Here is a 23,899-nt window from a genome sequence, read left to right on the forward strand (position 1 = left end):
TTACTCAAACCAGAGGACTAAGCACATCTAGTAGTGCAGAGTAATAACTGCAGGAGACAGCTTCAGAGAAGAGGTGAGTAAATTTGTATGCTCAAAAGCAGAAACTTCTCGTGCCACCCCAGCGGTCTTATACTCACCTTTCCTTGACCCAGCAGGATGTCACCAACAAAGCCTCAGGGACACTTGTCAGGATCCTAACAGTTGGGCCTACACATGCACTCTACACTTTCCATTTAACTTTTGAAGAGACATCCATTTAGGTTCATCTAAATAATCTGTCAAGAGCTGATCACTGCAGCATCCCCTTTTATGTTCATGACGGGGCAGAGTCATGACAACCCAGGCTTATTAGAAGTGAGAGGGTGTCATTCAGTTTCATGAATCAGCAGCACTGGTTTAGTATTGAGGACTGCCCATGTTTTGGACCATGCAGGTTTTGGGCTTTTTATAGGATGAATCAGGTCAGCATGACTGACTTGCATACTTTTCCAGATCACAATAGGAAAACATTACATACTAGGATAAGTTGTTGTCATGTATTTTTTTTTATTGATATAAATCCAACAAGCACAGCCCCCCACCAGCTTTTTTCGGTATTAATTCACAATAATGAGGAGGGTCTGTGTTGTCACTTCAAAATACAAACTGCTTAAACAAGTCCCCTCAACGGGTTTTTTTTTTTCAAGAATTCTAAAGATTTAGAAATATTGGAAACATTTGAAATGACATGATTCTAATGACCTATATGTGGGGTGCTGTTGGGACATGGATTTGAATATATTTACACTTACATTTTGAAAATACTGAGTCCAAGGAATGAAAGGAAAATCAATCCTTACCCTCTATATTTTGTTAATGGGTATCAATAGCTGACATTCTATAAGGACCTTACTGCTGAAGGGACTATGACTTCTGGGTATTAAAGCTTTAAAGTAAAGATAACAGAGACCATTGATCCAGGGAACATCCGATTGCCTCATGGAATCAGGAAGGATTTTCTTTTACTGCCGGACCAGATTTGTACCAGTGTTTTTTTGCCTTCCTCTACATCAACTATGTCCATAGGGTTTTATATCTGGAATATGTTTTTTTCCCTAGTGGTTAAACATGATGGACTTATGTCTTTTTTAAACCTGACTTACTATGTACTTCACCTTCGCATGAGACTTCTGATGCTTAGAATGAGCGTCTTTCCCAGAAGACTCCTCTGCTGAAAGCATTACAATTACAACTTTACTTTGACATTCGTCTTTTGGTGCTTGAGAGAAGCTGATGTCCTTACAATAATCCTTCCCCTGAAAACCCTTCCCTTTTTAGGCATTGGAACTACAATTGCACCTTGTCATTAGTGTTTTTAGGCTTGGAAAGAGTCAACTTTCTACAAAGATTTATCCCTTGAAGACTAAGGGAAAGGGTCATCAGACAAAGACTTCACATTTAAAGTGGCCTTTTGGTGCTTGGCCAGAGTTGACTTCCTTCGAAGACCCTTCACCACAAAGTAATACAACTAAGATTTCACCTTGGCATGAGTTTTTTGATGCTTGGATAGAGTCGACTTCCATAGAAAGCTTTTCCCACATTCAGAACACGGGAACGGTTTTTCGCTGACATGACTTTTTTGGTGTCTGTAAAAAGTAATTTTGGCAGTAAATCGTTTTCCGCATTCCAAACAAGTATATGGCCTCTCCCCTGTGTGAACTCTTTCGTGTTTGATCAGGGATGGTTTTAGGGAAAAAGATTTCCCACATTCCGAACATGAAAATGGCTTTTCTCCCGTATGAGATCTCTGATGTTTAGCAAAATCTGCTTTCTGTATAAAACTTTTACCACATTCTGTACATGAGTACGGCCTCTCCCCAGTGTGGATCATCCGGTGTCTGCTAAGTCTATCTCTTCTAGAAAAACATTTCCCACACTCAAGGCATGGGAATGGCTTTTCCCCTGTGTGAGATCTAAAATGTTTTACAAAATCTGATTTCTGCATAAAGCACTTCCCACATTCTGGACATGGAAAAGGCCTTTCTCCTGTGTGACTCATCTGGTGTCTAATGAGCCTTTCTTTTATTAAAAAGGATTTCCCACATTCCAAACAGGGGTATGGCTTGTCCCCAGAGTGAAATTTTTCATGATTGATAAGAGTGGACTTTTGTAGAAAACGTTTTCCACACTGGTCACATGAAAAGGGCTTAACAATGACATGGCTTTTTTGGTGTCGTTGAAGAAGATATTTATCCACGTAGCACTTCCCGCATTCCTTACACTCATATGGCTTCTCTCCCGTGTGAGCTCTCTCATGTATAAGGAGGCGTGACTTAGCAGAAAAACATTTTCCACATTCGGAACAGGGATATGGCTTCTCACCAGTGTGGGTTCTCTGATGTACATGAAGACGAGACCTAACAGAGAAACACTTTCCACACTCTGAACAGATATATGGCTTCCCTCCTTTAGAAGATTCTTGCCGTTTATCCAAATCTGACTGCTGAATAAGAACAGCCTCTTGTTCAGGGTCCAGCTTCTCCCCCGCATGAACTTTTGCATGTTTGAGAAATCCTGATTTCCAACAAAACTTTTTTCCGCATCTCAAACACGAATATGGCGTCTCCCCCGTGTGAGCCCTTAGATGAACAACAAGACGGGATTTAAAAGGAAAACGCTTTCCACATTCTGAACATGAAAATCGCATCTCTGCTGCTTGAGATCCTTGTTGCTTATCAAGAAATGGTTTCTGTGGTAAAGATTTTTCATTTTGTGGATCTGCCTTCTTCTCTAGATGAGCTTTTTCATGTTTGTTAAGAGTGGTTTTCCACCTAAAGCTTTTCCCACATTCAGAACATACATAAGGCTTCTCCCCCATGTGTGTTTTCTGGTGTGCAATAAGACCTGACTTAAAATAAAAGTTTCTTCCGCACTCAGCACAGGAATGCGACCCTGCTCCTTTATGAGATCTTGGGTGAGAGATGTAAGTTGCTCTCCGGTTGAAACTTTCCCCACATTTTGAACAGGAAAATGGTTTACGGGGAGCATGCGTCCTCTCGTGGATAAGAAGATTCCATTTTTCACGAAAGTGCCTTCCACACTCTGAGCAGGAATATGGCTTGTCTCCCGTGTGAACTTTCTTATGTCTTGCTAGGGTGGATTTAATAGCAAAACGTCTTCCACATTTCAAACAGGAATAGGGCTTCTCCCCAGTGTGGGTTCTGCGATGGGCGATTAGATCTTGACTCTGGGCAAAACATCTCCCACATTCAGAACAGGAGTACGGCTTCTCCCCTGTGTGTGTTCTCAGGTGTCTGATAAGGTAGGCTCTCCGGGAAAAACATTTAGCACACGCAGAACAAGAATATGGCTTCAATGTGTGAGAGATTGGTTCAGAAGACGATGATTCTTCACCACCTTTGTAACTCTTATGATGGGTGCCAAGACGTAAAAAACTTCTTCTTCTACCATATGTAGATGGCCTGTCTTTTGCTTTAGCACCTGAAAGTAGAAATTACCATTTTCAGGTTAAATGAAAATTTACCATGGCTTTACATTAAAACGTTCTTCCACAAGAAACCTTTCTTTTCTTATTCTACCTACAGATGACCTCTTCCCATGGACTATCACTATTTCAGCCCTTACTGTATGTCTGGGTAAAAGTAAAACTAATCTATTCAGTACATCTGAAGACATTTGCCCATATTTATTATTAGTGAGCTCCAAACCTTTTTTTTGGGTTCACAACAAACAGCTCTGAAATAGCAACCAGCTTTGGACTACAAAACTCAGCCTATCCCCTGGCCCAAGAATACACCAAATTTTCTACAAGCAATACAATGCTGCCATGACTTCCACAGGCCTGCCCAATCACAGTGGATAAAGGGATCTAGGGAGATTTAGCCCTGGAGATATGCCTTAATTGATATAAATTGATTTTGTAGCATCTGCATTCATTTTCCTGAAAGTAAATTAAAGTAATAAAAACAGGTCTCGCTACAGAAACAAAGTAAAATTAAATAATCATTGTTGGCACGGGTTCTAGAGTGTTGGAAGATTTTGGGGAGTCAATTTGGGTCAACCATTTGGAGCAAGAGTTGCAGACGAGCTCAATTGGTAAATGACATATACAACTAGAGTCTAGTCAAGGCTGATGGCTGCAGACTCCCCCACTGGGCACATACTGTCCCTCCATTACTATCTACTGACATAGGCTAAATCGAGAAGTGTCCCAGATTCTTCTTGTTCAGTGTTTATTCCTCACCTGTGCTGATCTTTGGGGGGATTTCCTCCCTACACAGATCATCTCCACTAATAGATGCCTCTTGCTCATCATCATCATCATCATCATCATCATCATCTTCTTCTTTTACTTCAACTTTAACGATATTATCGTCCTGAAATGACATATAATACAAACTAAATTTTATTATTTAATTGGTGGTTACACAAGAGTTGTCAAGTTATCTCCCTGATTTGGCATTTTGTCACCAGTTCAGGCTGGTAAGGGAAACTTGCCAAGGCACTTTGTTTTTGAGTAAGAAAGGAAAAGGATGTAACCAATGTCAGCATTCTATTACACAGGGCCCAAGTGAAAAGGAAGATGCTAGAGTTCTACTGCAACTGTTGGCTTTTCAGAAGTTTGTTTCTAGGAACGTAGAAGGATTTTTCCTAATCATGCAGGGTAAGAAACCCAAACGTAGCAATTGCACTGAAAAAGTGTCCGACATAATTTGCATTGGTCTAGGCAAGTTTCCACCATATTTGGTGAGAACGTGAATTCTACTTACTTGGTCACTGTGTGTAGCTTTAGGATCTTCTGGTGTAAGTTCCGTGGAATTAACAGGACTCGAACATCGGTCGGGTGTATTTATGTTATAGGATCCATCTGCAGGAAACACACATATGTAAGTGTAACAATACAATGTTCTTTAATACTGGACTTTAAACGCTATACTTTATTTTCAAAGAGGGCACAACTTAATGTTATCATTGTATCACATTTTCACATTACATCCACTTATTAACCTGCTAATTGTTCTGAATATTAAAATTCCCCAAATGCATACGGACCTGTAGTCTTAAAGTGCTTGTATGCTTCATCATTTAACATATCCTTTACAATGGTGGAAAATGTGGAAAATCCACTTTCTGAAGCTGGAGTAAAAAATGGCAGATGGCCCTTCAGAAGTCTGTAGGAAGCTGGCAGGTACAGCCAGCTCACAATTTTCATTGAAGCTTGTAGGCAATGTGTGAGGCATTGGGATACAAATAAGTATGCAACTAGGGAGGGGGAAAGGAACTGCATGCACACAGCTTTAGGTAAACTGTTTTTAGAGAGGGGAGGGTAGTTTGTAATAACCCATAAATCAGACTTACATGAGATGCTATTACTGACACAGGAAAGGAGAGAAGTAGAGATTGTGGTAGTGACAAAACAAGAAGAGTCTTGGATTCTTTCTGGATTTAGTGTTTCTTACTCACCTGTGCTGATCTCTGGAGGGATTTCCTCCTTACAGGGATCATCACCCATGATGTATGTCTCTTCTTCATCCTCAACTTTAATCACAACCAGGCCAAAGGTCTTAATAAGACAAAAGAGACTATAAATGAACAAAAGTTCATGTAAATGAGTCAGTTTTTAGTTCTGCTTGAACCATCAGTCCCATCTACCTGATCCTCCTGAGGTTCATGTGTGGAGTCCTGAGGACAGGGACATCTCTCTGGGGTATTTATGTTACTGGATCCATCTGTAGGAAACACACACACTGAATACATTGTTTCTATGTCTTTATATCAGATGATGTTGGTATCTAGGTGAATCCTCAATACTATTATCTCCTTTACAAGAAGTTAAAGTCTCCTCTTACCAGGTGATGGCTGGCCCTCCATCATACCGTCCTTCTACAGACCCTTCATATGTTCCCAATACTTTGTATCCTTAAACCTGGACAAAAAAGGATAGGTTCCACTCATTTACAAGAATGTTTCAAATTCATATAAAATCCAGTATACAACTTTAAAAGATATGCACTTCTGTATTGAAAGCCACATTAGCACAATATATTTCTCTTTGTGTTACTAGTGATGTAGATTAAGCAAAGCTGTATGCTGCCAGGTGCCAGTGGATGTCATAACAATAGGGTGTAGCTAACACAATAATAACACTTTGCAACATGCAAAGTCTGCACAAAGAAGCCATTCAATGGACAGAATTGTTCATTACTTCCCCTGGGGAAGCCCAACACTGTCCAATGCTCCAAGTGGGTAAAAGTGTCCACATGATCACCAATGATTACTAATGTTCAGACCATTCCATATCATTATCATACTAAAAGTATACAGTAACAAACATAGTAAATGAATGTACACACATTTTAAGCAGCACAACAGTGGCGAAACACCCGATAAAAGGTTCTGGTTCTAAAAGAGGAACGTTCTTTGAAGCCGGTGCACATTTGTTTGGCATTGTGCGTATGTTACAGCAGACCATGCAATTTAAAATGGCTTGCTAGGTGTTTGAATATGGGAAAAAAGTGATATCTTGAGATGGGATGCCATTTTATGGATAAGTGCAGGTTCAAAGCAAAGTACACAAATCTGTTGCTATGTAAGAAAGGACTTCCAGTGATATGTCATTCTTTAGATATATATATATATATATATATATATATATATATATATATATATATACACATATACATATATCGAACGCCCACTGCATTCCTGCCCCTGATGCTCCGAGACATGGTATACTTGGTGATCCAACAGGTCTCTCAGACTCAAAGGTAGACCCACCTATTGTTTTGCATGCATGGGCGCTGGACCCGTTGACCTGCCTGGTAGCACGTGCTAATGTGTATACATAGGAGGACTTGGACCGGCAAAACGCAATATGTATATCTAATGAATGGCATGTATGAAGTGCCACTGACCTGTGGTACTGTTGTAGACCAAGTGATATCTGTAGCTTACTTTAAACACGTACGTATGTAAAACAAAGTATTCAAAAAGCCGTATGGTAGAGCTTTTATTGCACTGCAGAGATGTAAACTAAGCCATAAAGGAAGACCATGTAATAAGCGATAGAAGTTACAAGCCCCAGTGGAGCTCCGTCTAATGACCTACAACACAGGAAGATTATGACTTGTTGAGGTGCCATGATTCCCCCTCCATCCACTGCTAGGACCCCATTCTCTCCTCCTTCTCTCATAATAAGAATAAACTATTAACATTACCTCTTTTTCGCTGAGCCTCGCAGCCCCACCAGATAATTTCTTTCAGGTAGAAAAATTCATCTTTCAAGGTTTTCCGGGCTCCAACAACATTGGCGCCGCCCCTCCAGCACTGAAGACACTTCCTCTTCTAACTCTGCACACGCCTGCCCTCTAGTGGCGGCTCTGGTTCCAAACTGCTCTTTGACACTGACTAGACTCCAAAATTCAGACAGCTTTGAATTGTTTTAATATGAAATCAACAAATAAATACTTTAATTAATATTTAATCACATGTATTAGGCTGTATTTTTTTTTTTATTTAACATTACGTTTTCTCCATTCCTATTAATGAATAATCACTGTATGGAAAATACAATATTATTAAAGTGACCCTAAGCTATAATATAACTGAGAAGGAGGCAAAATAATAATATTAATGCTGGTTTAATGTTGCTATTAAATTTGGGTCCTCCATTTCCTTCCACCAGCTTCTACATCAAAACACGACACAACAATTGTAGAAGAACAGCAACAAACGCGAGAAACCACAAAGCCCAGCTGGGAACATGCTAACCTTTGATATACCCAGATGTGAGAATGCCTGATATTCCACTGACCACTATGGTTCTATGCTCGGGCTGCAACCTCAGTACAGAGCAAAGGCCATCAGACTGAACCACAACATCCAGCTTCACTTTTACTCCGCATACATTACAATGTTACCAGTGAAAGTTGTTGAGATAACCCCTTTTGAAGGGGAGCACATTTTTTTAATGATTTTATGGTTTAGGTATAGTATCAGTATAAGTCATAAATATGACTAAAAAAATATAGTAAAACATACATTTTCCAGGTCATTAATGAAGTATGAGGGTCTTTGAGACAAGATTCAGGAGATCCAGGAAACTAGGCAGTTGGAGTCGAACATTCCAGTCATAGCAGGTGCTGATTTGACCTACTTTGCCATATAAATGATTTTAGTTATCTGAATGACTATTGGCTGTTTTTTCCTCCCAGACCAGTTAGTCTAATCAAACAGAGCTTGGTAAATGGCACAGTCACCTCAAAAACTTACCTGCTAACACACTGGCGCCTCTCGCATGCAGGCAGTTCTGACCCCAGCTGTGCCTGCTCTTCCAAGTTTATTCAGTATTGCCCCTACCACTGGCCTATCAGGGGATAGTCTCTTAATAGCCCTCGGCTATTTATTTGGCTCAGACACAATGCAGCATTTGTGCAACACGTCTGCACCACTGCTAAGCCCCCTAACTCTGGTGAACATTTCCTATTTCATCTGTTGGTTAATTGCGTTTTTCCCAGTCCAGCTCCTTTTGTAGCCCAGCCTGCTATTCCAGAGGTCAGGTCCGAGCTGGTGGTTCAGCAGGTGCACCGGAGGAGACCGGAGCTGATCCAGGTGAGTTGAAAGCATGTGAAGCTGTCAAAGTACCTGGACTTGGGAAGATTCCTGGGCATCAAGCCTTTTAGTGAGTAACAGGTTGGGGTCTGCTAAAACCTGGGCGGGAGAAGACACAGCTCGTGCAAACTGTAATTCTTGTAGGGAAAGAACCAGTAGCGAGTGCTATGGTTAGCTCAATTATGGTGTGAACCCTAGGAAGGGCCAAAGAGTACAATTTAAGTAACAGCCTTGTTTTCTCTAGAGCTATCATTTAGCTTACTATTGCCCCTACTACCCTTACTACCTACCCCTACTGGTTCCTTCTCACCAAGCATGACAGTAAAGAAAACAAATTGTAAACAGTTCTTCTGTCTTCCACAGTATGTGACAAAATATGTTAGAACACCATCACACCGTCATTGGTTTTTTGGACATCTCCTTCCAATAGCATGACCATCAGTATGAATGTGATGCCCTTTTGTGGCTATAACAACCTCCAATATTCTTGATTTCAACCAGATTTTTGGACTATGTAAGGCTGTGTACTTATGAACTGGCTGGTAATCATATTTCCAATCTTCCCAAAAGTGTTTAATAGGCCAGGGCTCTGTTTAGGTTACCATTGTTCCTTCACTCTTTCAAAACCGAACTCATCAAACCATATCTATATAGAACTGCCTTTGTACTAAGGGGCTCACTCATTCTGCATAGGAAAAGGGCCTTCCAAACTTGGTTGGAAGAGCTCTACTACTTTAAATGTTTTTTTCTACGTTTCACTGGTACTCATTAATGTACAGATGCTTCCACATACTGTACTTCTGGTTTCATCTCTCTGGGTGAGATCTGTTAGTTACCAGGTCTGCACATCTGCTTTATTAATTACAAAGGGTTACCACCATCCAAACTAAATTTTTAAAAATGTAAAATTATTGGGAAGGTAACAGAAAATGATGAAACACAAAGGTGAATGAGAACACCCATCCCAGGTAGATTGAAAAAAAACGATATACATTTGTGTGGATCTCAATGATCCTGAATGAGTGCAAAGACACAGGATTAGGTAAATGGTACAATATTGTCACCAACTTGAGCTTCACTATCCATGCTGTACTTTTTTTGTCTCCCTTGGCTAATCCAGCTCCACTGCCTGCTTTTTACAACACAATTCTGTACAATACAGCCGGATCCAGAGACAAGACAACAATTTTTTTTATGAAGGTGGGAACGGTTCAGATTCACACTTTACAAATGTAAAATATAAAGCTCAATCTCCCTTCTACCTAGCCATGTGTTTGGTTTGGTTTCATAAACATTCTTTAAAAACACAGCATGTTTCAGTTTTGATCCCGAGTGATCCATACCAACATGCACCTGATACAAACAAGTTATTTTAAGGAGCTTTTCTTCAGTTACTCCCCATAAATCCTATGTTTCCAATGAAAGTAAGAGATGTGTGCTTCGGACAACATGGGGAACCTACAGTGATATGGTCAGAAAATATATGGTCAAAAAAGAGTAAGCAGACACAAGCCCTGAATTTTGACATAAATAACACAAGGGAAAAAGCAACTGTATTCAGTGAACACAGTAGATATATTTCATGAAAAATGTTTCTTTGTAAATTAGGCCACGGGCAAAGAAAATCGATAAATGTAGTATGTCTTTGAGGCAAGAACCTCATCACCCGTGGGTACCAAGATGTGACTTTAGGGTAGATTTGTGTGAAAAACGTTTTCCCCATTTACAACATGAACATGGCTGGTCACCTGTGTAGATCCTCTCATGAATAATCAGATCGGATTTATTGATAAAACCCCTTCCACATTCAGAACACGAATATGGACGTTCCCCAGTGTGAACCTTTCTGTGTCTAATTAAATCTGAACTCAGGGCAAAACTCCTTCCACACTCGGTACAGGAATATGGTCGATCACCGGTGTGAACTCTATGATGCGTGACGAGACGGTATCTGTCAGTGAAACATTTACCACATTCTGAACATGAAAATGGCTTTTCCCCTGTGTGCACCTTCTCGTGTGTGTTAAGATAGGATTTTTGGGAAAAACATTTGCCACATTCAGAACATGAATATGGCTTCTCCCCAGAGTGAACTTTTTCATGTGTGTTAAGGTAATCTTTCCGGGCGAAACTCTTCCCACATTCAGCACATGAAAATGGCCTCTCGCCTGTGTGAGTTCTTTGATGGCGGACAACATCTGACTTTTGGACAAAGCTTTTCCCACATTCAGAGCATGAGAATGGCTTGTCGCTGTTGTGCCTTGTTTGGTGTCTCCGAAGAAGGCATTTTTGCCTAAAACTTTTCCCACATTCTAAACAAGAGAAGGGTTTGTACGCTGAATGAGTCCTCTGGTGTTTGATCAGCTTTGCTCTCACTGAAAATTTTTTTCCACACGCGTTACATGAGAAGGTTCCATTTCCACCAGTAGTTTTCTGATTGGTCACAGGAGGTGAGTGACTATGACAATTTCTGCCTTCTTCTGAAGAAACAGATGATACATCATAATCCTCAATTTCACCATCCAGAGAGGTAGCAAGTTTTCTTTCAATGTTATAGCTTTTGTATCCTCCATCTAGAGGAAACAACAAAGACAGCAAAATGGGGGTAGATTGAGTTAATATACTAATATATATAGCACTAACACTTTAACCCTTCAAATTCCATCAAAGGACTATTGTATCCTCCTCCATAAGGAAACAACAATGCTTATTAGTGGCCTGATGCTTAATTACCCGACAAGGTAGATCACTTACCACTGTTGAAAGACCACTGTGCAGATGCTGGATTTTCATCTGAGATGATCACAAATGTTCATCCCGGGGCAATAAAAATCTAGCTTGAAAGTTGAGGAGCTTCCTAATTGTACTGGACTAAAAATAAACTGATGGCCTCATTAATAACCATCAGTTGAAGCTAAATTTTTTTAAATAATTATTTTATAATAACTATGATTTGAGTATTTTTTTCTCAGTAGGATGACATTAAAAAAACCCAACCACTGATCATATATTTTCACATAATAAGCCCAATTTAATGTGGAAACAAGTTAACCTACCAACATGTTTTTGGCCGTCTGTTAACATCTAATATGCTGATGGCTCCTGACCTCCTACTAGTCACATACTGTCCCCCATTACTGTCTACTGACAGAGGAGGGGGAGCAGAAGAGATTGTTGCAGTGACTGAACAAAGAGAATCCGGGACTCTTTTTTTTAAATTAGTGTTTATTACTTACCTGTGCTGATCTCTGGAGGGATTTCCTCCTCCTTATAGTGCTTATGATCACTCACATCTGTCCCTTCTATATCTTCCATTTTGACTTCCACTTTAATCACTTTTTCATCCTGAGCAGCACAAAATATTACAATCAAAAAAATTACACTAACTTATGAAAGAAAAAAATGTAAAGTTACATGCTCGTCTAGCACTGTGAGTATTGGAAGTACAATATACCATATTGAGAATGGGGACAGGTGAGTCACCCTTTACTTTAAATCCCCACATATTTGGAGTATCATCTGCCAGGACTTTCAAGCTCTCTGTGCTCACACTAAAGGATCGATTATCAATTTCCTTCCTTTATTCAATACTTTTGCTGGATCTCAACCACAATCTCATATGAATCTTTGGGTTCCTCCAGAAGTTTTAAATTGGAGTAGTGTGTGGTGGACACCTTATATTTTTACTTGGTATTTTGATTATGCCTAACCCTAGGTTGTATGGATATTTATAATAAAGAACAGAATAGATGGGGTTTTCGGCAAATATTAGAATTATAATTGGTAATACAAATTTCACACAAAAATACAAAAGATATGTATAACCTTTTACTTGTACCGGTATATCACAATAGTTTCTTGTGATACATACAAGATTTTGTTGTGGCCTGCTAAGGCACTATACAAAATTCAACTAACATTAAGCACATATACATCACCATAAAATGGTTAAGTAAGTATGAACTCATTTGTATCAACCGTAATACCCTACGCGTTTCTCCATTGTGGGCTTCCTCCGTGGTAGTAGTAGGTCAATAAATAACTTTCTTTGCATACGGAAAGGGTTCAAAATATCTAAATTTACAAATATAAATGTAAAGGTTCAATATAAAGCATTGTTAAACAATACAAAGATCATACTTTCACTCAATTCAATTCAAGTAAAAAAATGTGTGACAGATATAGTGTATTTTTGTGTGAAATTTGTATTAACAATTATAATTCTAAAATTTGTGCCGAAAACCCCATCTTTTCTGTTCTTTATTATAAATATTCCCCCAGAAGCTGTTAGGGGTTTCACGAGCAACTTATGCCTTCCAGAGAAATAACTAATGACTTATTTTTTTGAATGCTATAAGGTGGAAAAATGTAAGGATCAACCTGACTTTCATGCAATACATTTTGAAATTGTTAGCAGGGGTTCCCTGGAACCTGAAACTTAATCAGAAACTGCACTGGGCAGTGGAATGGCAGTTTCTGGTGCTTAGCTCTGAAGTCAGGAAAGGTCAAGTGCCCATATCATTCAGAAAAATAACCATTTTACTGTAAAATTTTTGTATCATCATTTCCAATTACCCACTACAATATTCCTGTAGATCCTCAGTTCCACCTACTTCATAATCTTGGAGAATGTTGTGATATTCCTGTGTGGAATCCTGGGAATACAGAGGATGGGTACATCTGTTATTTCTGTTATTGGGTCTATCTGTAGGAAATATACACACAGCCAAATTAGTAGCAGAGTTCAAAAGACTGTATTGGGAATATGGAGATAAAAAAATACATGTACATGAATTTGGAGGCAATTACATCTCCAATGTGATAAGGTTTAAAGTAGACAGAGGAACGCAAAGGCCCCCTATCCATAATTTGAGTTAATTTATAACAATTTGTAATAATTTTTAATAATAATTATAATTTGAGTTGGCATTATCAGCTCATTATGATGTTTCATATGGCATTTATTAACAGTCCAGTCTGAAGAAATAACTGCTCACCTGTGTTCATATCTATAGGGATTTCCTCGTCCTTAATCTTCACATGTCCTTCTTCCTACTCCTGAGCTTTGACATCTGCCGTGTCTCCAGGGTCTGTGAATAAAGATGAAGGTGAAGCCCCCTGTACTGAGATGTATGAGAGACCCCAGAGAGTGTGTGTGTGCGGGGGGGGACACATCTCTTGGCTGGTGACACACAGTGACATTATGTGAGGAGTAGAGTCGGAGTCTAATAGAGGCTGATGGATCCTGATACCCTCACTGAGCACATACTGTTCCCCCCATTACTGTCTACTTACAGAGGAGGGGGAGAGGAAGAGATTGTTGTAGTGATTGAACAAGCAGAATCTGGGACTCTTTTCCTGGATTTAGTGTTTATTACTCACCTGAGGTGATCTTTGGAGGGATTTCCTCTTCTTTATACAAATCTTTATCCCTCAAATATGGTGCTAGTAAATGTTTTAAATCCTGGACCAGATCTATTTCAGGTTTGCTGAATCACCCAGCTTTACTGATCAAAGTAAATTCTCTCCAGCCCTGGAGTGCTTTAATAAATCAGGGCCTATGTCTTTATATCAGAGTATGTGTGTATCTAGGTGGATCCTCAATACTCTTCTCTCCTTTACAAGAAATGAAAGTCTCCTCTTACCCGGTGATGTGAGGGGCGGCTGGTTTTCGATCATGACGTCCTTCTACAAATGTCCCACATCTACCGATATCTGTATTCGGATATATAAAAAGCTGATATTGCTCATGCTGCAATAAATACAATTACACAACATTTCAAACATATTAATAATATTTGAATAGTTATATTTAATGAAGGTTGTGTGAAAACACCCCAGCAGCATCCACACTTCCATCTATCCTACACCTCAGAAGACTAGCAGAAAAATGATGATTTGTTTTTTATTTTTCATTCATCATTCATCCAGTACACAGACAATGCTGGAACCCCTTTTCTCTGTCTCCTCTTATAATAAGAAGACATTATTACCTCCTCCTTGGTGTGCACATATTCTGCAGCCTCAAATACCCCCCCCCCCCCCCCTTATCTTTATTTGAGCTACAACAACATGGCCACCTCCTCTATTAAGGACAATTTTATTTAAAAATGTAATAGTAATTATAATATTTATAATAATAGTAATTGAAATATTTTGGAGTTTTACCTAGGATTTTGATTTATTTGCAGTGCTTTATTCTTGAAGAATGCAATGTTGAACACCAATTTAACAGACTGAGCTGCTTCTTCAGTACTCAGAAAACATCCTACAAGTTCCTTTAGATATACAACTATTTTAATATTGTGAATAAAAATAATATTGATAATAATGTTTTTAATTACTAAAAGAACAAAATCAATAATAACATCAGAGAATTTTTTGCTACAATAAAAAAAAAAAAAAAAATTACTTCAAGTAAATGGCTGCCTACAGACAGATTTGGTCTCTAGTGTTCAGTTCACATTTACCTCACGTCAGAGTAGCCCAGACATGCCCACTACTTCCAGTTGTCTGCTCTGGTGACACAGAGTTCCTGTCAGAGGCCAGCCACCATTTTTTAGTAGCTCAATTGAGGGTGAACTGCTGGTGGAGATGTAAGACTGAAGAGTGTGTGGCCAGTGAGAAGGTGAGGCCAGTGAGGTAATAATAGCTTCTTATTATTGGGGGGAGAGAAGCGCTCTCTCTGTTATGTCACCTCAACAAATCATCATCTTTAGACTGATTTTCTAATTATAGAGGTGTTTTATCTTCCAAATCTCTTTCATTTGCTGCTGGCACAAAGCCTGTCAGACATGTGATGAAAATTCAGCATTGGTGGTTCAGACGCCACCGTCGCCCATTTCCATTTGGATTGCTGTCTGTAGGAATGAGCAGAATGAGCCCAGAATAAATCAGTGTCGGTAATGTGGGTGATAGCTGGGCTCCGTCTTATGTTATAAACCATTGCATAACACATACAATTCCCTCTCCACATTTTGGTGTTTAATAAGCTTTAGTTAAAAAAATTTTTGTATATTAGGCCTTTACTTTTATAGGCCATCACTGAGCATTAGGATCCTGATAGTCTAGAAGGTCACGAGGATCTGTTGAAGGACGTCATGATGGAGATCCAACCACCCCTCACATCACTGGGTAAGAGACTTTCATTTCTTGTAACAGAGAGGAGAGTATTGAAGATCCACCTAGATACACCCATCTTGTGATATAAAGACGGGTAGAAACAATGTCAGTGTGTGTGTTTCCTATAGATGGATTCAGAAATACCCCAGAAAGAAGTCCCCATTCTCTGTATTCCCGAGATTCCACACTGGAGGATCAGGAGATCCCTCAGGAGAATCAGGTAGGTGGGACTAAAGTCTTATTTAAAGCTTGACTTGTAAAGGAGAATTCATGATTTTATAAAGCAATATAATATTATGATATTTTTTTTTACCTTTGTATTTATTCAGGGTGATAAACTTATTATTATTAAAGTTGAAGTAAAAGAAGATGAAGAAGAGGTGGAGGAAATAGGTGATGATCCATGTAAGGAAGAGGAAACCCCTCCAGGGATCAGCAGAGGTGAGTAATAAACACTAAATCCAGAAAAGAGTCCCAGATTCTCCTTCTTCAGTCCCTACAACAATCTCTTCTTCTCCCCCCTCCTCTGTCAGTAGACAGTAATGGGGGGACAGTATGTGCCCAGTGAGGAAGTCAGGAGCCATCAGCCTCTATTAGACTCCAGCTCTTCTCCTCACATTATGTGTCACCAGCCAAGAGATGTAACCAGTCGCCCTCCACACACACTCTCTGGGGTCTCCTATACATCTCAGTACAGGGGGCTTCACTCTCATCTTTATTCACAGATACCAGGGATACTCAGAGAGATGTCAAAGCTAAGAAGGAGGAGGAAGAACAAGTGAGGATTAAGGAGGAGGAAATTCCTTTAAAGATCAGCACAGGTAAAAAATATTTATTGTAAGGTCCATTACATTTAACATAACATTTAACATAACATTTTTAAGGACGCAGCACAGATGGGGAGGAATATATTGCAGTGAAAGCAACTTTGTTTTAAATTCCTGGGCCATACATATGGCCATACATATGGCTTCAAAAATTGCTTAGTTTCAAATTATTACCACATGGGTTAAATGGCCTCATGTTAATGTTTGGATTGAGGGGCCTTACGGTTTTCTTTAGTAAAGAAATGATTGAGAGTAATACAGAAAAGTTGTCATGGTTGTCAACTCTCATTTCCAAAAATATATTCTTTCCTTCAGATGGACCAAAGCACAAAAAGGACCCAAAGAAACATACCACTGTGTCTTTAGAGTGTGAATCAGATGATGCCACATTTTTTTCTTCAGAAAACTCCACTGTGAATTCCCCATCGATATCAGCCAATCCCTCTACACAATGCATTAGACTTCCAGATCCCTCCCATTCCAAAGGTCGGGGGGGTGAAAAATTCCAGTGTTCTGTATGCAGCAAGTGTTTTTCTCAGAAGCGCATCCTTATTGGCCACGAGAGACTGCACACAGGGAAGAATTTGTATTCCTGTTCAGAATGCGGAAAATGTTTTTACTGGAAGGGTGGACTAATCAAACATCAGAGAATCCACACTGGCGAGAGGCCTTTCCCTTGTGCAGAATGTGGCAAAAGCTTCAAACAGAAGTCCAATCTTGATGCACATCAGAGCACTCATTCGGGAGAAAAGCCTTTTTCCTGTGTGGAGTGTGGAAAGTGTTATGCATGGAAGGTCCAGCTCACCATCCATCAGAGAAGTCACACGGGTGAGAAGCCCTATTCCTGTTCTGAATGCGGGAAATGCTTTACAGTAAAATCGGTTCTGGCCAAGCATGAGAGAGTTCACACCAGCGAGAAGCCGTTTTCTTGTTCAGACTGCGGGAAGGACTTCCGAGAGAAATCAAATCTGGACAGGCACCGGAGAATTCACACAGGCGAGAAACCATTTTCTTGTTCCAAATGTGAGAAATGTTTTGCTTGGAAGCTCCAGCTGACCATCCATGAGAGGAGTCACACGGGAGAGAAACCATTTTCATGTTCCCAATGCGGGAAATGTTTTACTCTAAAATCCCACCTTGTTAAACATGAAAGAGTACACACTGGGGAGAAGCCATATTCTTGTCCTGAATGTGGCAAATGCTTTTCTCGTCGGCAAAGGCTGACTTCACACCAGAGAAGCCATGCAGCAGAAAAACCATTTTCATGTCCCGAATGTGGGAAAGGATTTTCCTGTAAACAGTATCTTATTTCTCATCAAACAATTCACACCGGAGAGAAGCCATTTTCATGTTTAAAATGTGGGAAGTGTTACGCCCACAGCGCAAGTCTCAGTGCACACAAGAAGACTCACACAGGAGAAAAGCCATATTCTTGTTCTGAATGTGGGAAACATTTTTCAAAGAAAAACTGTCTCTTGTCACATCTTAACTCCCACAAGTGACAAAGGCTTTCCATGTAAGGTGTGGCAGCAGAGGTGTTTGTTATTGTAGGAAAAATAATTCAATGTTATCATTCACCCCATTTCAGTCCCCTTTTTTGTATTTCATTGTCTGCTCGGTAGAACAAGAAGTGCCCTGTACTATAGCCAGTTTTTCAAGAAATCTGCTGAAATGTATTTGTAAACATGAGGGAAAGGATAGTATGAGCTACCACCTTTGGAGAATTCTGCTTTTTGTAGCGGATGAACTTCAAATTCGGGGAGGCAGCTTTGGATTGCCTAAGTATTCTAAAGGTCACCGTGAATTGTGATGTGAAGATGTGGTTCTAAGTTGTATGTACCAAACCACTTTGGCCAAACTGCATATTTTTTAAGAAAGATTGAGTCAATAAGTGTACACAAATCTCAATGCATTTTAGGGCCCACCATTCCCCCTCCATCTGGGTCAAATTTAGTTGCAATGCAATCTCCAAGAAATCTTTTTACAGCTTTGTCAAATCCTATGCTGCCAGACTAAAGGTGCGTACACACTTCCAATTTTTATCGTTCCAATCGAACGACGAACGATCGATTGGGCAAAAAATCGTTCGTAAAAAAGTAACCAACGACGCCGACGTACGAGGAAAGTCGCTGGAAACGAACGACCGGACCGACGGATCGGATTGGACGACGATCGTTGAACATCGTTCGTGTGTACGGTCGTTCGTTGATCGTCCATGTTCAGAGCATGCGTGATGAACGAACGTCCGTTCACTTTCCTGTCGTGCACATAGTTCCTCTATCGCTCAAACGATCGTATCTATTGTGTGTACAATATCTACGAACGATCGTGTCGTTAACTCTATGTGCAGGATCGGTGCTATACGATCGTTCGTATATATCGTGCATGAACGTTCGTCGTTCGTTTTCCAACGATAATAATTGGAAGTGTGTACGTAGCTTTAGGAGGCTCCATGGGAATAAAAAAAGACTTTCATGTGGACGAGGCTTCAGACAACAACGATGCAACTTTTAGATTATCCCTTACAATGGCTGAGTAAATACTGTTCTTTCCTCGCAGATATGGGCTTCAATTTCCACCAGGGTCTTGATGTGCCTGGAGATTGCATGTGTTCCTCAGATTTGAGTAGGTTTCTATCAAAACCATAACAGTATCTTTGATGGCGTTTGACTAAAATAATGCTTGTTTAGGTGTAGCTGAGAATAAGATAGTAAGCTCTTTTAAAGGGTAGCACTGATGTCATGAGTTTGTGTTTTCTGTAAAGTGATGCATAATATCTTTACTATATAATTTACAGCAAATGAATAAATCCAACATTTTATTCAGTTTTCTATAGCTGGTAAAGTAAACCTTAAAATGCCAATACAACAAGTTTTTCCCCCCTTCTCCAAAAGAATCTCTGCACTATTAAGCTTCGAAGAACAAAATCCTATTTAGAAATCAGTACCTAAAATGGTGAAAGTGATTACTTTCATTTTCCTATTGAGCCATATCATGCGACCTCCTGATCACTATCTGGAAGCGAGGCACGTAGATATGCCGCCGTATGTATGGAAATAAGAGAAGTAAACCAAGGATGACGCTTCTGGTGACCCCTCCATTGACATTGTAAATACCAAAATGCTTTTTTCTCACAGCTCCGACTCCGCCTGATATATGAACTAGTCCTTGATATGGCTGCTACCAGCACGAATTATAATGTGTCATTGTAACCCCCCATTTTTTAACATTCACAGAGATAACAGTACTTCCCCCGACAATGAGCATGATTTAATAAAGCTTTCCAAGACTGGACATGATAGACTATCATGTGAGAACCTGGGTGATCCAGTAAACCTGGAAAGGGATTTCTTAAAAATCATTCGCTATTTGGCAAATGTGTTCAATCCTATACTATATCTATTCCAGATTTGCTGTACGTCCGCATTCTTCCATGATAGTTCATATTCTCCAGTCTTAGAGAGCCTTAATAAATCAGGTCTTATGCATTCCTTTACTCAGTACCAGAGAGGGATGGAGACTCAGAACATTCTTCCTTTGGCTTCCAGCTTATTACACAATTGTTAGGCACAAGCACCTCAAGCAGCATTCTTGTTGTATACTTTAATGCAAGGAATGTATTAAGGACAAATATACTACAGTCCAGTCCTCTGATCCATCACTCCTCAGCTTGCCCATTATAATACCCCCACCTCCTAAGATTTGTAATAAACTATGTCCTGGAGCATTGTTTACGTCTCAGCAAAATTCCTTTTTGGAGACGGTTGCCCGTTTTCTTATAAACTTTTACAGGAATTCTCCATACACTGACTTTATACTCTATACAAAAAGCTGACTTATGAATGATTGGTTCAGCTGTGATGTGTGCATTGACAGTCTTGAGATGGGACTTGTAGTGACAAAGCCAAACCATAGTCCAGTTTTATGATATATACTATTCATCAGTTTTATGAAAACCTATATTTTCTAAAGGGCCATCTAAATCAGCGGTGAGCAAACTTTTTGGCTCAGGAGCCACAATGAGTCCTAAAATTTGACAGGCGGGTCGGGTGTAAAATATGTGGGTGTATGTGTAATAACTGTAGTTTGCCCATGCCTGATCTAATGCACTTATTTCTCCATGCATGGATATCCCAGGCTCTGCAATCTGCTGAGCATGAAATTAGATTGCTACTCCCTAGGAGAATTTTGTAAATGCAAATTACTTTACAAATTTCCACCTCCACTTTGTGTCATCTGCTATGCCATACTCCTGGAAATCTCTTCTGAGAGAAATCTTAAAATAAGAATCCTTTCCTTAAGGGACATACTGATCCAAGTTGACTAATCTTCAGATAGGTATTACTAGCTGGTCACATTTATCCGTATTTCTGTCATATTAATATTAACCAGAATTTATATAGCGCCAACATATTACGCAGCACTGTACATTAAATAGGGGTTGCAAATGACAGATGAATACAGACAGTGACACAGGAGGAGAGGACCCTTCCCTGAAGAGCTTACAATCTAGGAGATGGTGGGAGGTAGTGACGGTTTCAAAAGACAAAAGAAGATGGGTAGGCAAGTTTGAAAAAATGGGTTTTGAGTGCTCTTTTAAATGAGCAGAAAGTAGGAGCAAGCCGAATAGGATGAGGAAGCCCATTCCACAGAGTGTGGGCAGCTCTAGAAAAGTCCTGTAGCCCTAGGTGTGATGAGGTTATGAGTGAAGAAGTCAGTAGTACGTTACTGGAGGAGCGAAGAGGATGGCTAAGGGAATATTTTTTTTCCAGGTCAGAAATGTAACTGGGACAAAAAACTGTGGAGGGATTTGAAAGCAAAGCACAGGAGCTTGAATTTGATTCTAAGGTGAAATGGAAGCCAATGAAGAGAACTACAAAAAGATGCAGCAGAAGAAGAGCAGTGGGAAGGCTGGATGAGTCCGGCTGCAGCATTAATGGTAGGTTGTAGAGGAGAGAGTCGGGTTAGTGGAATACCAGAAAGGAGGCGGTTACAGTAGTCCAGACGAGAGATGATAAGAGCGTGTACAAGGAGTTTGGTGGTCTCTGGGGACAGGTAGGGGCGGATTTTGGAGGTGTTGCGTAGGTGAAAGTGACAGGACTTAGAAATGTTTTGAATATGGGGGGTAAAAGAGAGGGCAGAATCAATGGTGACGCCAGGACAACGTGCCTAAGGGGAAAGACGAATGACAGTGTTGAAAACAGTTAGGAATATGTCGGGGGGGTGGGGATGATGAGTTCTGTTTTATCCAGTTTCAGAAATCTGTCAGACATCCATGATGAGATGGCTGACAGGCAGCATGAGTCCTTATCCAGGACTGAGGGAGACAAGTCAGGGGTGGAGAGATAGATTTGAGTGCCATCAGCATACAGATGGTACTGTAAGCCAAAGGAGGATATGAGACTACCAAGGGAGGAGGTGTACAGAGAAAAGAGAACCGGTCCAAGGACTGACCCCTGGGGAACACCAACAGGGAGGAGAGGAGGAATTACCATTGAAAGAAACTTGAAAGGAGCAGCGAGACAGATAGAAAGAAAACCAAGGGGGTCTAGTGAGTTTTCTTCAGGATAGGGAGAATAATGGCATGTTTGAAAGTTTTGATTTTAGAGAGGATGGAGATTAGGGACGTGAGGCAGTTTGAGAATAGATTGTGGTAAAGGTTACGGATATCTCCCTGCCATTGACTATTTCTGGGATGTGGCAAAGGGGGCAAGAGTTCGATAGATTGAAGGTGATAAAGTTGTGATCAGAAAGGGGAAATGGTGAGTTGTCAAGGAGGGTGAGTTTGGAAAATACCTGGTCTAAAGTGTGTCCAGCCATGTGAGTGGGGCTGTTTATGTTCAAATGAGGAGGAAATGGAGAGCAGTTTGGCTGAGAAAGGTTGGTTGGGCTCATTTAGTGCAAGATTAAAGTCACAGAGGATGAGAGTGGGAAAGTTATGGGAAAGAATGTGTGGGAGCCAAAAAGCAAATTTATCCACAAATTGTGATACTGGGCCGGGGGGTGGGAGTGGACAACAACAACAATGAAGGGTAAGGGGCCGAAGAAACGGAGAGGACTTTAAAATAGGTGAAAATGAGAGAGGGTGGGGTAGAGAGGACTCTGTATATACAGTTAGGTGAGAGAAGCATACCCACACCACCCCCTACTCTGTTGCCAGGTCTAGGTCTATGTAAAGTGCAGGACTCCATGGAAGAGAGCAGCAGCAGAGGCAGAGTCAGAGGAGGAAAGCCAAGTTTCAGTGAGTGCCAGGAAGTTTAAAGATTTAGAGAGAAGAAGGCTGTGTATAGTGGTTAGTTTATTGCAAACAGATCTGGCATTCCATAGACTGCCAGAGTGAGGGGGTAAGAACTTATGGATAGTGCCATTAGAAAGAATGATTTTTTAGGGGAACAGTGACTTTTAATGCAAGCTCACCAGTGTAAAGCTGCCGGAGATGCGCGGCTTCGCAGTTGCTGAATAGCGCTACGGCGTACGATTTCGGATCACGAATACGAATGCGCGAGCGATAATCCACCTTAATTAACCTTGATGCGGACCAGAAAGCACCGCAAAGATTTCCATTCACCGGCGCACCTGAGATGAAAATTGAGGCTGAATGGGACGACCCCCTGGCATACCTGAAGTTGTTTTTGACAGATGAAGTTAACGAAAAAATTGTTGCGGAGACAAACAGGTAAGCCGCTCTTGTGTTTGCTAACTTTTTCAAATTGTTTGCTAATTTTTTTTTATGCAAACATGGGTGCTGCTCTGTGTTTGCTAACTTTTTGACATTTTTTGGTATTTTTTTTTTTATGCAAACATCTATGCTGCTCTGTGTTTGCTAACATATTACTTGCAACCTTCACCACCCTATAAAAGAACATATTCTAAAATACCTTTATTATTTTGTTTTATGCAAGTACTGGACAACAACAAGGTGCTCCACACTTGAGGTTTGCAAGAAGCAGAAAGTGGGAACCTGTGACCAAGGATGACATTTGGCTGTTTTTGGGTTTGGTGATCCGGCAGGGAGTTGTGGGTAAACCCGTGCAGAAGTGGTACTGGTCCAAGAATAAAATGATTGCCACTCCATTCTTTGGTACAGTCATGCCAGAATACTGCTTTTCCCTCATCATGAACTACCTGCACTTCGCAAACAATGAAGAATTGATGGGACACATCCTGCATCAAAACTGAAGAAAATTTAAGAAGTGTCTCAGATGATTCTACAACATTTCCAGCAAACCTTTGTGCCAGAAAGAGATGTCAGCATTGACGAAAGTCTAATGGCTTACAAGTAGAGGCTCTTCTGGGTGCAGTACATTGCGTCAAAGTGGGCATGAGTTGACGTGAAAACG

At 40.3% G+C, this 23,899-nt stretch overlaps 3 protein-coding genes across 7 annotated transcripts; 1 reads left to right on the forward strand and 2 right to left on the reverse strand.

Moving 5' to 3' along the window:
• Positions 1-618: 618 nt before the first annotated feature.
• On the reverse strand, positions 619-7,316 carry LOC140339741 (uncharacterized). Of its 2 annotated transcripts, XM_072424577.1 has the most exons (7): positions 7,218-7,316; positions 5,850-5,926; positions 5,653-5,729; positions 5,464-5,563; positions 4,770-4,867; positions 4,244-4,376; positions 619-3,480 (listed from the first exon to the last, which is right to left on the reverse strand). In XM_072424577.1, exons 2-7 carry the CDS (start codon positions 5,872-5,874, stop codon positions 1,508-1,510), a joined length of 2,406 nt encoding a protein of 801 aa, XP_072280678.1. In that variant the 5' UTR covers positions 5,875-5,926; positions 7,218-7,316; the 3' UTR covers positions 619-1,507. The 2 variants fall into 2 exon arrangements, with proteins under 2 accessions (XP_072280678.1, XP_072280679.1); XM_072424578.1 differs by lacking the exons at positions 5,464-5,563; positions 5,653-5,729; positions 5,850-5,926; positions 7,218-7,316 and having other exon boundaries at positions 4,244-4,398; positions 4,770-4,861.
• Positions 7,317-10,144: 2,828 nt separating this feature from the next.
• On the reverse strand, positions 10,145-14,644 carry LOC140339761 (uncharacterized). 2 transcript variants are annotated; one of them, XM_072424649.1, is made up of 6 exons: positions 14,604-14,644; positions 14,256-14,325; positions 13,608-13,700; positions 13,224-13,315; positions 11,847-11,955; positions 10,145-11,183 (listed from the first exon to the last, which is right to left on the reverse strand). In XM_072424649.1, exons 3-6 carry the CDS (start codon positions 13,615-13,617, stop codon positions 10,273-10,275), a joined length of 1,122 nt encoding a protein of 373 aa, XP_072280750.1. In that variant the 5' UTR covers positions 13,618-13,700; positions 14,256-14,325; positions 14,604-14,644; the 3' UTR covers positions 10,145-10,272. The 2 variants fall into 2 exon arrangements, with proteins under 2 accessions (XP_072280750.1, XP_072280751.1); XM_072424650.1 differs by lacking the exon at positions 14,604-14,644 and having other exon boundaries at positions 14,256-14,565.
• A 73-nt stretch (positions 14,645-14,717) lies between these two features.
• LOC140339750 (uncharacterized) lies at positions 14,718-22,915 on the forward strand. 3 transcript variants are annotated; one of them, XM_072424611.1, is made up of 6 exons: positions 14,718-15,252; positions 15,648-15,744; positions 15,861-15,952; positions 16,062-16,173; positions 16,458-16,553; positions 16,875-22,915. In XM_072424611.1, the coding sequence occupies exons 2-6, from the start codon at positions 15,711-15,713 to the stop codon at positions 18,059-18,061; spliced, it is 1,521 nt and encodes a 506-aa protein (XP_072280712.1). In that variant the 5' UTR covers positions 14,718-15,252; positions 15,648-15,710; the 3' UTR covers positions 18,062-22,915. The 3 variants fall into 3 exon arrangements, with proteins under 3 accessions (XP_072280712.1, XP_072280713.1, XP_072280711.1); XM_072424612.1 differs by having other exon boundaries at positions 14,718-15,238; XM_072424610.1 differs by lacking the exon at positions 14,718-15,252 and having other exon boundaries at positions 15,288-15,744.
• Positions 22,916-23,899: the final 984 nt, after the last annotated feature.

This window comes from Pyxicephalus adspersus, chromosome 10 (assembly GCF_032062135.1).
Source record: "Pyxicephalus adspersus chromosome 10, UCB_Pads_2.0, whole genome shotgun sequence".
NCBI classification, from domain to species: domain Eukaryota; kingdom Metazoa; phylum Chordata; class Amphibia; order Anura; family Pyxicephalidae; genus Pyxicephalus; species Pyxicephalus adspersus.

Excerpts from the sequence above, each read along its gene's own strand:
- LOC140339741 (XM_072424577.1), bottom strand. The coding sequence starts at position 5,874 with ATGATGGAGGGCCAGCCATCACCTG. Across the intron at positions 5,730-5,849 it reads GGAGGGCCAGCCATCACCTG|ATGGATCCAGTAACATAAAT; the intron begins GTAAGAGGAGAC and ends TGTTTCCTACAG. Across the intron at positions 4,868-5,463 it reads CCCTCCAGAGATCAGCACAG|ATGGATCCTATAACATAAAT; the intron begins GTGAGTAAGAAA and ends TGTTTCCTGCAG.
- LOC140339761 (XM_072424649.1), bottom strand. Across the intron at positions 11,956-13,223 it reads ACATTCTCCAAGATTATGAA|GATGAAAAAGTGATTAAAGT; the intron begins GTAGGTGGAACT and ends TGTGCTGCTCAG. Across the intron at positions 11,184-11,846 it reads CCCTCCAGAGATCAGCACAG|ATGGAGGATACAAAAGCTAT; the intron begins GTAAGTAATAAA and ends TGTTTCCTCTAG.
- LOC140339750 (XM_072424611.1), top strand. The coding sequence starts at position 15,711 with ATGATGGAGATCCAACCACCCCTCACATCACTGG. Across the intron at positions 15,953-16,061 it reads AGATCCCTCAGGAGAATCAG|GGTGATAAACTTATTATTAT; the intron begins GTAGGTGGGACT and ends GTATTTATTCAG. Across the intron at positions 16,554-16,874 it reads TCCTTTAAAGATCAGCACAG|ATGGACCAAAGCACAAAAAG; the intron begins GTAAAAAATATT and ends TCTTTCCTTCAG.